Here is a 14,965-nt window from a genome sequence, read left to right as displayed (position 1 = left end):
CTCTCTGACACTCACATGAAAGGAGTCTGTTCTTATTTTGTAATGGATGTTGTATGTTGAGTTCAGTGCTATTTATAAGGGAATAAAATACTACATGTTTAAAAACACAAGTTGTAGTCATTATCATGGGCCAAATAACATGATCTAGCCTTCCATCCTGTCATATTTGGGGCAATCTCGCCCATTTTTAAAGGCATAAAACCTTAAATATTATAGGAAAAGACAAACTGCCAATCTTGTTTCAATAACATGAAACCACCAAGAAAATATGAAAATTAGCTCATATTAAAATAAAATGTGTTCAGCTAATGCTCATGAATGATTAGGGGCCTCATTTATAAATATGTGTGCAGAAGGAGCCTAGAGTTTCTAGATCATTTCCAAAATTTTGATTTCTAAATCGTCCATATGCACAAAATGATGGTAAATGCATCCCCTTTTTTTTTAACGAGTTTTGTAAGCGGATCAACTCCATCTAAAGAACACCCACAAATATTGCCTTATAGTAAATCAGAAGTACGGCACTTTATGAATTCATGAACGTGTGACAATTATCATGATGCCGTTAATATGTTGCTCATTTACATATATTAATTAATAATGGACATGATTCTCCATTTATCTTTAGATTTTAATAAACAACATTGGATTATTTGGCAACACTTTATTTTACAGTGTCATTGTTACATGTAGTTACCACAGTAATAACATTAAATTATGCATAATTACATGCAACTAACCCTCAACCAAACCCTAATCCTACCCTAACCCTATAGTACATGTTGTTAATCAATATTACTCAGTACCTAAATAATTACACTGTAACAATGACAAAATTAAAATAAAGTGTAACTGGTTCTTTTAATTACTGGTATAAGGTCAAAAAGTGTGTTTGTACGCTCTTCAGTTGGCATACGTATACGAATATTTTTACATCAGCTTTTGCCTTTATAAACCTGGATTTGTTCCTCACTTTTGATGTCGGATGAAATCCATGAAATTGAGGAATTGAGGCCCCAGGTCATGATACATTTGTTTTCAAGTGGCTTTGTCTTTACCCATGAGATGTCCTCAAGAGATTTAGAAGGGTTTTTATTTATATATATATATATATATATATTTAAGGATTAAAACATAAGTATTCTGTTCTACTTCAGTCTAAATTAATATGGACAATGGTAAGAATAATTACTTTAAAAATAGGTGAGAAAAGTATTTTTCATAATCATATGCACAATACAAGGTCCTGGTTTATTTAATGTTGATGCTCAAAATACTTTTTATCAAACATCATTACAACTGAAAAATAAAGGCAATAACCTCTTGAAAAAACCCAAATGCTTCTTCCAAAGTGACGATTCAGCCTGAAAGTTTCATCTTTAAATATAAAAGCAAATTCCTTAAAGGAATCCACCCAAATCTTAAAGGATGAACCTCACTCAAATGTCCAAGTAATATTTCACCCCCCAAAAAAATCACAAGAAAGAAAAAAGAATATATATTTTACTCACAGAAAATGAAGCGCTCTCATTACTGTAATGCAAAGAATATATATATTTTTTTAATTGTTGATCATTTAAATAGTTAAACCTTTCATTTATGCTTATGTTATTAATCCTAAAACAAGCTTCATTTTTTTCACAAACTATAAATTCCATTTTTTTTCCTTTTAAATTTTGGGGTAAAATGTGAATTGGATTCATTCTTCATGAGATTCATCCTAAAAGCAAGACTACCATTGCGCAGAGTCTGATAAAACATAAAACATTGAGAACTGATAGTTATGATTGTCCATAGAGACAATGCCATAAAGAAGGAGCGAGTCCGGACATGCACAAACACATTCACAACACACAGTCAAAACCAAAGCACAGACTCGTAACACACACACAGCCGTATAATGGCTGATAATCTATATAGGAGTAATAGTGTAAAGTTTCCAACATGCTTTGTGTAGCGTCTCTCTTTGGGCGTTTTTATTTGGAGCTGTTTGAGGAAGTAAATGAAAGTCTGCATCAGCAGCTAAGGCACTGATAACGCTGGAGTTTGGGTGTGTCTCATACAAGTCACATGTTCGGAGGGAAGTTTTTGGCTGGTTGTTGGGCATACCACTGCTGCCGCTGCTTGCGTGTGTCAAGTTCGGTGAGCAGCGCTTGTCGATACGCTTCATAAGATTTAACAATGCACTCCAGCTCCTTCATGAAGAGCAGCTTCAACATCCCCTGATATGTGTCCAGATCCATTAACTGGAAGAGTTCCCACTTTAGGATGTGGTCATACCTGAGACAAATACAAACACACACTAATATGACTAAGGTTAGTGACACTGGCCTTTACCAGACATCAGGTTTACAGCCTCTGATGGCTTCCAGGAAGGAGTCAAAGAAAAAATTAAGCCAGATATCTTCTGAAAAAACATCTTAATCTAGCCTAAACCGGGTTGCAGGTTTCCCAGCCTAGCCAGTCTGGTTTCTTGGTTGGTTTAGAAGGATTCTGAATACTTCCCAGCTGATCAGAAAGGAAAAGCATTTAAATCAGCTTAAGACCAGCTAGGTCAGACTGATAGACCATCTTAAACCAGCCAAGACCAGCTTTTTAAACAGGGTTTTCATCTTTTATCATTGAACATGCTTTCAAGATACACTTTGGATGCTTAAAAGGTAGGGCAAGCAATTTCGGACAGGCTAGCAATATATACACCGATAAGGCATAACATCATGACCTAATATTGTGTTGGTCCCCCTTTTGCTGCCAAAACAGCCCTGACCCATCGAGACATGGACTCCACCCAAGGTTTCCCAGCAGAACATTGCCCAAAGCATCACACTGCCTTCTTCCCATAGTGCATCCTGGTGCCATGTGTTCCCCAGGTAAGCGATGCACACGCACATGGCCACGTGATGTAAAATAAAACGTGATTCATCAGACCAGGCCACATTCTTCCATTGCTCTGTGGTCCAGCTCTGATGCTCATGTGCCCACTGTTGGCGCCCTCACTGGTCTGCAGCTATGCAGCCCCAAACGCAACAAACTGCAATGCACTCTGTATTCTGAAAGAACCAGCATTAACTTCTTGAGCAGTTTGAGCTACAGTAGCTTGACTGTTTGATAGGACCACACGGGCCAGCCTTTGCTCCCCATGTGCATCAATGAGCCTCGGCCGCCCATGACCCTGTTGCCGGTTCACCTGATAGATAGTGACCACTGCAGACCGGGAACACCCCACAAGAGCTGCAGTTTTGGAGATGCTCTGACCCAGTCGTTTAGCCATCACAATTTGGCCCTTGTCAAACTCACTCAAATCCTTACGCTTGCCCATTTTTCCTGTTTCTAACACACCAACTTTAAGGGAAAAATGTTCACTTGCTGCCTAATATATCCTACCCACTAACAGGTGCCATGATGAAGAGATAATCAGTGTTATTCACGTCACCTGTAATGTTATGCCTGATCGGTGTGTATATATATATATATATATGTGTATATATATATATATATATATATATATATATATATATATATATATATATATATATATATATATATATATATATATATATATATATATATATATATATATATATATATATATATATATATATATATATATATATATATATATAGGTTCACTTTTTATTTATCATTTTGATGGACACAATCTAAAAGGTAAGATCATGATTAAAATCATTTTGAAATACAGCTGAAATTAAATATTATCAGATGACAAACTTAAAAGAAATTTAGAAGTTTAAGCAGTACTAAAATTGCTAAAAATTAAATAAAAATAAGTTAAATAGAGATCCTTAAAAATAATAAAAGCACACATTTTTATTATGCCATATAAAAATAAAATGCCAATTCCAAATATTAATAAATACTATAATAATAAAAATACTAAAATAACACTGCATATTATGTAACATTTTAATTAAATATGAGACTCAAAACACGAATACGTTACAACAATGACTAGAAGAGTCATGTTTGAAGCCCCCTAAAAAAAAAGAGGCAAAATAGCTGATATACAGAGGTGTACACCTGTGACTGCACATCAGTTGAATTCTATATTAATGCAATAGGTTCAGAGCCGTTGAAAAACAGAGTAGCGACATGCTTTGATCTCGCCGCCACGTGGTCACACTTTTCATGGAGCTCTCTATAGTTCCCAACAACTTGCGTTTTCAATCTGTTTGAATGGGTTTAAGCAGGATAGACAGCAGGTTTACTTTATTTGCAGCAATATGAAATGTGATTACTACGCTGATGACATTTACACAAGCATTTATTTCTGGGCAGTGACAACATTAATATGTTTTTCGTGAGTTAAAACCTCAGTATTCTCCTTCAGTATACTCAACTATTCCTTAGTTGGGTCACACTCATACTCCTTGGCAGTAAAAAGTGACCGAAACATCTTAAGTGTACATTTTTATCAATTAAATAAATGTACTTTATTCTAGTTCCACAATATTTAATTAATATTTTGAGGGGAGATTTTTTTGGTAGGCTACTAAATAATATTTGTGCAATAATTATGATCCATTAAAATTTTTTGCTAATATGTTTATTATTTATCTTACAATTAGTGTAGTATTTTATAGTATTTAAGGTTAAAATAGAGTAAAGAATTTAAATTTCCAATGCAAAGAGGCAAATTATAGGCATCTGGTGGCCAGAAAAATGGTTTAACCACTAGATGCCTGTAATATGGCTCTTTAATATAAATATACGTATATAGCTCTAGTCTAGTTGCTAAAAAGAGTATTGCCGGTCATATCAACTTACTTATTTTTTAGGTTTTGCATTTGAATATATATTTAGAGATAATCACAAACTAGATTTTCACTTAATTTCAAAAAAGTTAATTACTCACATCCTATGGTTATTTTATGATAGTCACATAAGCATACACAACCAGTGAATATTAATGAATGTAAACAAACCCAAGAAAGATGACCAATTGAAAAAAAAAAAACAAGGTGACCAATTGCATTCAACGAAACTCTTTATTATATAATATATCCTTGAATTAACAGTTTTCAGTCTCCTACAGGGACAGAAAGATTAAAGAAAGACTAAAAGCTGTTAAAAATATGACAACAAGTAACTAGTTATGGTAGCTATTGAAGCTTGCTCAGGTCATCTAACTGCAGTTAGAGTCTAACTATCTATAGACCTTATTCACAGCAGCGCCATCTTTGATTTTTAAGGGGAATGAAAGCGAGGCTGTGAAGGGTAGACATGCGTCTCTTCAGTGGGTTGTACTGTCATTTAATATGTTTTTTGGATGTTCTGCTTATAAAACACTGGAAAAAAATATTTCCAAGAAATTTCAGTAGACAAAGAACTCCAGACAACATAAGCTGTGGAAAATTATAAGTGATCTCACAGCTTTGTACAGAGGATCGATGCCACGGCAAGTCTATCCCTCACAGCTTCGCTTTTATACCTGTCATGGTGCTGCTCCGAATAAGGTCTATTATCTAACGATAAACGTGCTACATAAAATACCACTACTGGCTAGACTCCGGTGAGATACAACTAAAGGCAAATTCACACAGCACAGACAGACGCAGACCAACGCCGACAGTCACCACATCACACTTCTCAGACATTCTAGTTTCAATTCAGCATGTTCAATCGGCAAAAACAGGCTCCAACAGACGGCAACAGATTGTCATGTCTGTTGCCGTCTGTCGGTGAGGTGCAGTCAACTTACCATCAAGTGTGCTTGAGAAACACGGAAAAGAATGGGGTTCAATTCTGGATCTATTTAGCATTTGGAATGCATTACTCCCGCATTCCTCAATTCCTATGGAAGTCTATGGGAGTGTTGCAACTCTGTTTTTCAACGGCTCTGAACAAGTGGCAATTTTACTCGGCAACCGTATACAATCTACAGTTATATCGTGCATACACTGGACACATACAGCATGGCATGACACTTCAAAATGAAAGCATTACACTGAAGCGCCCATCTGTGATGCAGATTGGAGTGTATGTGACAGTTTTCTGTTTGGTGTTAGATTGCTGCCCCTCAGGGTTTGGCTGTCCCTGACTATGACTGTGAAACTTACTTTAGTGGGGCTCTGGCATACACCTGCAGCCAGTCTGGGATCTCGGCTGTGTGATACGGGTTTGCTGGCACCAGTACGGGCTGGTTGCGTTCCGGTGGGCGGGGCTGGTAGGTGACTGGCGGGGGAGGGGGCTGGTCATAACGTGGAACACTGAGATGAAAGCAGAGGTCGCATGTGTATTTTGGATACAAAGTGGCACCAAACAGTCTCAGAATAAACTGGAACATCTTGACACTCACCTGGGTGCGCAGGGGTGTCTGTATTGGGCACGTTTGTTGATGTGGTCAACATAGTACACTCCAAACTCAGCTGACTCCACCCTCTCCCAGCCCGGCGGAAGCCCCTCCCTTTCCAGCGGGTGGCTCCAATGAGTTGTGTTTGTGTTGTGGTCGATGTAATATTTACGGCCTCGAATCGTCCAATCAACAGTCCAGCCAGGAGGAAGAGCCGCCTCCTCCCCACTCATCGTCGTCAGATTACCCACCGACTTTGCTGGCACACGGCCGATTGCTAGAAAAACACATACACAGTGAAGTATAACAGATTTGTATGCAGTAAATAATATAATAAATAAAATTAAAGAGAGAGAAAGGGATATTGGGAAAAAACAACAAGTCACAGCTGCAGGGTCAAATATAAAACAACAGCTCCCAGAAGACTACGCAAAGTTCAGCACAAGGAACACAAACACTCACACACACACACACACACACACACACACACACACACACACACACACACACACACACACACACACACACACACACACACACACACACACACATCATAGGGTGAAGAAAAGGGCAACCAAGAAAAATCCACATTTCTATCAGTCTCACACACAATGAGAAATACTGCACCAGAGTGACAGCCGAGAAAGTGTGTGTGTGTGTGTGTGTGTGTGTGTGTATTTGAGCATAAGTGTGTGTAGAAAAGTAGGGCTGGCAAAAATACTGAATATTGACATACTTGTGACAAATTTACTGGCAATATAAAGCAACACTGTAAACTCTCTCTCATCTCTTGTTTATACTTCAGTAGCAAAATGTAGTTTGATTTATTTCTATAAATCTATGCAAAGGACTTCAGAAATGCATCATTCAGAAATGTTCACTTACATTTTTTGTATTAAAATGTTGTAGTAAATAATATATACAGGTAAATATTGCTGTTATATATATTACAAGACATTTTAGCTATATCACCCAACTCTGATCATGAGCATATCTTTTCGAAGGAATGTGTGTGTGAGTATATGTGTGTGTGTGTGTGTGTGTGTGTGTGAGAGAGAGAGACAGGTTTGGAATGTGTGATGAAGTCAGTGTACGGTTTCACATCCCTTCTCTTGCTGTCAATCTCAGCTGTCAATCATGGCATCACACCCCCATTCATTTGATTGTTTAGTTTGTCTCACGTCCCATTTGTTTACATGGAGGACGGGGTTTACAATTAAATGAAAAATGAAATGAGGCATTTTATATAGCACTTTACTATGCACTACTGTACACCCAAAGCTTATGATTTGGATGATTGATATTATTTTTTAAAGCACTAGCATTATTTGCATTAAATTGTGTTAGCTGTCAACGATAACGCATGCAGTTAATTCAAAATCCTTAACACGTTAAAATAATTTAAGGCAAATAACGTGCTTTATGACCTATACTGTATCCAGCCACCTCGAAATGCTCTGGCTTCCCTTTTCAGGACGTGTCCTGCACACCCGGTCTCATACAGTCAACTGCATATGGTCTCATAAATAGATTGTTTATGGCAATGTATTTATAGTAAAGAGCGACAGTCATGTTTGTTATTTCACGAGGAGTCTATTATAATGCATGCGAGTGTCAATGCACATTCACTGGATGATGTGTTACTCACCTGGGGGTGGGCGACTGTGTGGCTGGGGCGTCTGGGGCTGTCCTGGGTTTCGTGGGTAATTGAGTTCATTGTGCTCATAGTACCTGTAGCTCTCATTAAAGTGGTCTGGCCTGGGGGCTCGTCTGGGTTGGTTATTGTAGTACGGCTCTGGAGGGTAGTAATACGGGCCGGCATCTCCATTTTCTGTGACCGAACCAGCATCACTGATGTAGGATGGCGAGGAAGGGGAGTAATCGCGATGAAGGTGTGGTGGGGCAGAAAGCCGATGACTCTCCCTACGGGATATTTCAAGGGCGGTCCGTGGAGGTGCGTTGCGCAGGAAACTCTTGGGGACGCTAACGTCCCCAACAGAACCAGAGGAATACGGACCTGCACCAGACACCCCGGCCGGAACAGGCTCCACTAATGGGGGCTCGCGACGAAGAAATGTTGGATGCCGGATAAACGAGGGCATTAAATCTGAGAACAAAACATGCGAGAGGCAGAAAAGAGAAACCTTGGGTAAGTGGATCAAAACATACTCAACAATATTTAATTTATAAAGATTAATTTTATTATACAATTTTATATCTATTTCCAGAAATCAAAAAGTGCTAAAGTGATACATAATTGCTCCAGAAGTGCCCAGATTGGAAGATCTCTTGATTAATTAGATGTCTTGCCAAGTCCACAAAGCAAGTTATGGCATTTACAATGTTAAAGTTCAACTACTTATATTTCTAATGAGATCATTTAAAAAAAAAAAAAGCATATTTTATAATTCAATAATTTACTGGACTACAATTATTTTCCCATGTCCCCAGAGCGGCACTTTAAATGTCACACTTGTGGCTAATTTGTAATGTTTACTGACAATTTTTGTGTGTCCCTTGACTTATTATTTACCCAATTATGCCCTGATACTTTGACTTAGAACATTAAAAGTCAAGATAACAGTTATACAACAACAAGAAAGTTCTACTTCTGCACCTTCGTATTAAAAGTATGTGATTTGAAGTATTTAAAAACTAGTATCTTAAGAGATGTACACCAACTATTATGTAAAATAACACATTTAAATTATAAATAATATTAATATGCAGAGGGCACATTATCTTTTGATTAATGCAAAAGGTATTCACAGGTTTGTAACAGACGTCTATTAGGATGATAGTGTTAACAGTGTACATCTTGTCAGTCAACTGTTCTACAGAATTAAAGTCATAAAACTTGACTTGTATTTGAAAGCCTTAATTAATTTACAATGAAACATAGACACTTATTAGGTTTCATTTTCAAAAGTTACATAGTTCAAACTGCGCCGAATGACCACATTACATAAAAATGCAGATTTCTTTGTGTATATTGTTAGGCATATTGACTTAAAGTCAACGTTACTCACTTCTCAGAAGCGGGGAAGTTTCTTTCTTCACATATTTGCCCTGAACTTCGGCTGGTTTGGACGCTTCGTTTTTACTCTTCTTTCTGGAGAGCATCGTTAATCCGAGTCGATACCGGACCGGTTAGACTTCGGTTTCATCCTGAAATCCGGATCGAGAATCGCACTGACACGCAGAACCGAGACCATTTCGGAGCGTAGCCCGATAGCTAATTTCGAGTCATCATGGCTACAGTCTGAAAACATCAACACAAAACAAATGAGTTTGCATTTAGTGACCGTTTCGTTGTTTTCAGTGTTTAGTCGAACATTACGAATATTTTCGACGACTAATTAGCGCTCCCCGCGCGCGCTTTCCAAATTACGCCCGGAGAAAAGCGCACGAAAACTTTTACCAGCTGAATGTGTCCACCCAACCCAACCCTCAAACATCTCCTTCTGATCCCAGACCAGCGCTCCCTGGATCCCTCACCCTCTACCTGATCTCAGATCAGCTGTTTGGATCCATAACTTACAACTGCCTGATTCCAGATCAGTTCTCACTTTATTTTCAGATTCAAGAGCTTTACTAGTATGTCCCAAAAAGAGCTTACATCATCAACGCATTAAAGAGTATCCGTTCAACTACGCACACAATCATGTTTATAAGCCATTTTGCACAACGTGGAAGTCTCTTTAACCGCTCCTTCTCCTGACCCTAATCACCTTTCTCTGAATAGCTCCCTCCCCGCAGCACTGATCCCAGATCAGACCTTCCCTAAGCCATGTCCTTAGAGCTGCAATGCATTGTGGGAAATATTTTACTCTCGAACTTCTTTTCTCTCAGATTTTTATGGTTTTGCAGAACAGATGTGATCTTCATTCAACACATATTTAATATAAAAATAAGTAGGCTCTTTCCACGAATATAGGGTCTGAATATAAGATGTTTTTATATATATATATATATATATATATATATATATATATATATATATATATATATATATATATATATATATATATATATATATATATATATATACGGAATAAAACCCTGATTTGGGTCATTTCTATACATTTATAAAATAAAAATTCCACATCTATTTTTTTTCTAAAGAGAAAAATGCAATCTGGATGCTTTCTTTCAAAATGAAAACACATCTCCACATTTTCCTAAAACTATTTTTTTTTTAATTTTCTACGAAAAATAATGTTTTTACATTCAAGTGTTATACAATTAACACGTAAAAGTAAGTTTCATAACAAATAGTGGTAAGCTTATATACTTCACCAAAGGCTGTTGCAATGCTAAAAACATAAGGACACATAATTCAAAGCAATTTCAAAATGTTTAAATGTCATTTTCTGTGCATTTTCCCCTGCAAAGCATCAAAGCTTGTAAACTACACTCGTTGAGAGACGCCTGAAATGAAACTTCATAACCAGTCATTTTCCTCTCCACACACAAATTATACATTGGGTTACCACGAGGCTGAAGTCTCCGAGCTCTGAGTTTCTTTAAATCCACATAAATATTTTAATAGATTCCCTATTATTCATATTCACAGTGCTCATAATGCATGATTACAGATCATAAATGAAAAAAGGGTACACAAAATAAATATACAGCAAAAAGTCCTGCTGCAACTAAAGTAACATTATGGGATACTTTTTTTTGGTGCACATTCTCAAGTCAAGAGGTTTATATTAACTAAACAATTCCAAAGACATAAAATGCGCTATAACAAACAGGAATAAACAGTGAGGCATTTGCCCTTTAATTTCCTTCTCTGAGATGTAGGGAATCACTGATCTTGTTTGCATTTCACTGAAAACTATGTAATGATAGGCGGCCGATGCGTGTGTGTGTGTGTGAGAGAGAACACACTGGGGCCTCAGCTGTTGGACAAGCTCCTCTAGGTCTAAGGAATTTCACCATTCCTTAAGACAACCTGCAATTGCAGTTTAAGGTCCAGACTCCCCAGTAATATTACAGTACAGATAAGTCAAAAGACTATAAAATTCAAATAAAATAATTAAGAGCAATGAAAATGTTTTCATGCTTGAATGTAAAAACAGAACACACACACATTTTTCACTTATTTTTCATTGTTGCAGCTCCTCTCTTCCCAGTCTGTTAGTAACACTGTTTAGCTCATGCTTCTATGAAGCTCCTCCTTCAAAAAAGCACAATGTGCTCTGATTGGTCAGCTGGACGAGTGTGTTGTGATTGGTCAACCGCTTCAAGCATGTTGCACGAGTTTATAGGCCTCACACCCTTTTTTTTGCAAATGCCTTGGGCGGGAATTTTTTAAATGAGGAATATTTTGACGTGTTCATTCCTGGATGAAAACTGAAGACTACAATAGAGATGGAATTCCTTTAAAGGAATGATTCACCGAAAAATTAAAATGACTGGGAAAGCGATTTGAGTTGTATGGCACAGGGGAACGTTTTCAGTAAATAAATACTTCGATTTCAGTCAGTTACACAAAGCTTGTGTATGGCTTCAGGAACTTGGAATATTTAGTGCACACGTCTTATGGACTACCTGCATTTATTGTCCTTATTGCCCAAAGTTGTGTGTAAATCAGGAGCGTGTAAAGTGGTAGGGCGCAGGGGTCAAAGGGGAAGGCCCGAGATCACGGACAATCTTGTTGAGGCTAGAGATTTTCTCTTCTAGCAGAAAGTTCTTCTTCTCTGTTACTTTCTGACGCTGTTCGGTCTTCTCCAAGGCTTTGAGCAGTTGAGCGTTCTCCACGTACAAGTCTTTGATCAACACGTCGGATTCAGTGTTCCTCATCAACTACAGACGCAGAGAGAACAGAACGGTTAAAATGGAAGTCTGATTTGGACAGAGTAAAATGCATGAATTATCACGAATGTGTCAAAGAGCATGTCTGTGCATTTCTGTACCTGTTCTTTCAGCTGAGACACTTTCTCCTGTAGCAACAGTTTGAGGTTTCTGAGCGTGAGCTCAACTTCTCTCATTCTCTCCTCCATCTGTAAAAGCGCCACCTCCCGCTCATCCTGCTGGGCATACAGATCAAGTCAGAGGTCATGACACAGATTAAGATGGTCAATTGTCTGCTAGAAATCCTTCGCCTTAGTTATGCCAGACACCACAACTGCTCTTAGAATAATTAAATTAACAGTAAAAACCTTGCATGGTTTCCCTCTCCTTTCCAAAAAAAACCTCAAATAAATAAATATATATATATATATATATATATATATATATAAAATGTATGTATACGAGCAATGAAAACACTTAAATGTATGAAAAATACATATATTTTTTGTAATATTAATAGTGTAGGGACATGTAAAGAGGTCACAGACAATCAAGAGTTTTTAAAAATAAATAAAACAAAATTAAACAATACGCAAAATATTTCACCTAATAGTTTATTTGGTCTCACTTTTATATAAAAAAAACATTCACATCAATAAGGGACATAAAACATTTAAATCAAGTAAAACATTCAACATAATCCAACCAATAAAATAAATAGAAATCAATAAATAAACATCATTCATTAATTATAAATGCCAAAATGTTCAGTAAAAACATGTAGAGGTAGATAAAGAGAGGGATTGAGTCTTCATTAAATAAAATAAATTAATTCAAAAACTGGATTTTTCTCAGAACAATCATTCATTACAGCTGAAGTATGGTAAATGTTAAAACTGTTAAAACTGATGCCATAACAGTGCAAAAAAAACAACAAGAGCTTTTTCAAATACTTGAAAATCTTAATTTCAGAAACATAAATTGTACTTCCCTTAAATGGTATTAAATTTTTTTTAAAATCTTAGCTTGTTTTACCAGATATATGTGCCATCATCTAGATCACAGAGGAAACAACACGCAGCCAAGGGCATATGCAGTATGATGCCACCTTGTGGCAGATATTAATCACTACATTCTAAATCAGTAAGAGGACATTGGTCTCAACAACTCGAACAAGAACAATACAATCTGTCTGGAAGGGTTCGGTGATTAGGGCACACAGAGTAAAGGTTAGAGTTCAAATGGGAGGTGATGTCACAGGTTGCCACGCTCCTATGTCTGTTAGTGATGATGTCACAGCTCTTACACCTGCAGAGAAACATACACATAGTGCTATATACACACACACAGACGTCTCATATCCACACGCAACTCACTAGCATATAAGGCCATTAATGAAGACACACCAAAAGCGTCATCCGACACCGTTCATTTAAACGACCTAGGGGGTGCTCTAACACTGCTACTACACAGAAAACAGACCCAGTGCTGCCCGTATGCTTCTTAAAAAGTGTGAATACAACGGATGACGAGTGTTTTCCAGAACAAAACAAACAGAGACAAGCGAGCCCAATTCACCAAAGAACACCTGAAACTTCAGAGACCAGACGCACACCAAATATTCCCCAGAAAGTGCTGCATAATACGTGCACCGTGACAGAGTATGCACTGACCCCGAGAGAAATCTCATGCCGAGTGTGTGGGTGTGAGTGTGTTACCTGCATGTTGAAGTCTGGGCCGTCACTATGGTGCTGTCCTCGCTGTTCCCCTGGCAACTGTAGAGGAGATGAAGGCAAGACTGCAGACAGATGACCCTGAAACAACAGAGAATCAGTGTGTTATTATGAGGAAATGTTTGTGCACATGATAGGGGTGTTAAATACACACATCAAGTCAACTATGTACTATTGTACTACTGAAAAGAAAAAGAAAAGTTTCGGTATGTAGGCTATATATGCGTATAGTGTATAATATATACACAGATCAGGCATAACATTATGACTGGATAACACTGATTATCTCTTCATCATGGCACCTGTTAGTGGGTGGGATATATTAAGCAGCAAGTGAACGTTTTGTCCTCAAAGTTGATTTGTTAGAAGCAGGAAAAATGGGAAAGCGTAAGGATTTGAGCAAGTTTGACAAGGGCCAAATTGTGATGGCTAGACCAGTAGTTTTCAAACCTGTAGTTTTCAAACCAATTGGGTGTGTCTGATAAGGGAGACATACAAATGTGCAGGGCTGGGGTACCTCCAGGACAGGTTTGAAAACCACTGGGTCAGAGCATCTCTGAAACTGCAGCTCTTGTGGGGTGTTCCCGGTCTGCAGTGCTCAGTCAAAAGTGGTCCAAGGAAGGAACAGTGGTGAACCAGCGACAAGGTCATGGGCGGCCAAGGCTCATTGATGCATGTGGGGATTGAAATACTTGCTCAAGAATTTATGGCTGGTTCTGATAGAACGGTGTCATAATACATAATAACAGTGCATCGCAGTTTGTTGCATAGCCGCAAAACAGTCAGGGTGCCCATGCTGACCCCTGTCCACTGCCGAAAGCACCAACAGTGATCATCAGAAATGGACCACAGAGCAATGGAAGAAGGTGGCCTGGTCTGAAGAATCACATTTTCTTGTTTGCAAGTTTGAGGTGTTGACTTGGCCTCCAAATTCCCCAGATATCAATCCAATAGAGCATCTGTGGGATGTGCTGAACAAACAAGTCCAATCCATGGAGGCCCATCCTCGCAACTTACAGGACTTAAAGGATCTGCTGCGAACATCTTGGTGCCAGAGACCACAGCACACCTTCAGGGGTCTAGTGGAGTCCATGCCTCGACAGGTCAGGGCTGTTTTGGC

At 38.0% G+C, this 14,965-nt stretch overlaps 2 protein-coding genes across 10 annotated transcripts in view; both read right to left on the bottom strand.

Moving 5' to 3' along the window:
• Positions 1-1,220: 1,220 nt before the first annotated feature.
• sav1 (salvador family WW domain containing protein 1) lies at positions 1,221-10,073 on the bottom strand. Of its 6 annotated transcripts, none has more exons than XM_079843012.1 (6): positions 9,816-10,073; positions 9,340-9,572; positions 7,959-8,417; positions 6,317-6,587; positions 6,078-6,227; positions 1,221-2,280 (listed from the first exon to the last, which is right to left on the bottom strand). In XM_079843012.1, the coding sequence occupies exons 2-6, from the start codon at positions 9,431-9,433 to the stop codon at positions 2,067-2,069; spliced, it is 1,188 nt and encodes a 395-aa protein (XP_079699138.1). In that variant the 5' UTR covers positions 9,434-9,572; positions 9,816-10,073; the 3' UTR covers positions 1,221-2,066. The 6 variants fall into 6 exon arrangements, 5 of the variants coding, with proteins under 5 accessions (XP_079699138.1, XP_079699135.1, XP_079699136.1 ...); XM_079843009.1 differs by having other exon boundaries at positions 10,042-10,073; XM_079843010.1 differs by having other exon boundaries at positions 9,930-10,049.
• Positions 10,074-10,482: 409 nt separating this feature from the next.
• The window catches only part of nin (ninein (GSK3B interacting protein)), a 29,509-nt gene continuing 25,026 nt past the window's right edge, over positions 10,483-14,965 (bottom strand). For 2 of the 4 annotated variants that reach the window (XM_079842840.1, XM_079842843.1), the window contains 3 exons: positions 13,831-13,926; positions 12,235-12,351; positions 10,491-12,124 (listed from right to left, as the gene is read on the bottom strand). In XM_079842840.1, the coding sequence (XP_079698966.1) occupies positions 11,909-12,124; positions 12,235-12,351; positions 13,831-13,926 (429 nt within the window). In that variant the 3' untranslated portion in view covers positions 10,491-11,908. Of the gene's footprint in view, positions 12,125-12,234; positions 12,352-12,715; positions 13,421-13,830; positions 13,927-14,965 lie in introns of those variants that run through there. The other 2 variants (XM_079842841.1, XM_079842842.1) reach the window with 2 other exon arrangements.

The sequence above is a fragment of the Gobio gobio genome, assembly GCF_949357685.1.
Source record: "Gobio gobio genome assembly, chromosome: 18".
NCBI classification, from domain to species: domain Eukaryota; kingdom Metazoa; phylum Chordata; class Actinopteri; order Cypriniformes; family Gobionidae; genus Gobio; species Gobio gobio.
This window is presented reverse-complemented; position numbering and strand designations above follow the sequence as displayed.

What these genes read in the sequence shown, in the direction of transcription:
- sav1 (XM_079843012.1), bottom strand. Translation starts at nt 9,433, where the DNA reads ATGCTCTCCAGAAAGAAGAGTAAAAACGAAGCGTCCAAACCAGCCGAA. An exon ending in AACTTCCCCGCTTCTGAGAA is followed by an intron (nt 8,418 to 9,339) that starts GTGAGTAACGTT and finishes TTTTGTTCTCAG; the next exon opens with ATTTAATGCCCTCGTTTATC. An exon ending in ACACAGTCGCCCACCCCCAG is followed by an intron (nt 6,588 to 7,958) that starts GTGAGTAACACA and finishes GTGTTTTTCTAG; the next exon opens with CAATCGGCCGTGTGCCAGCA.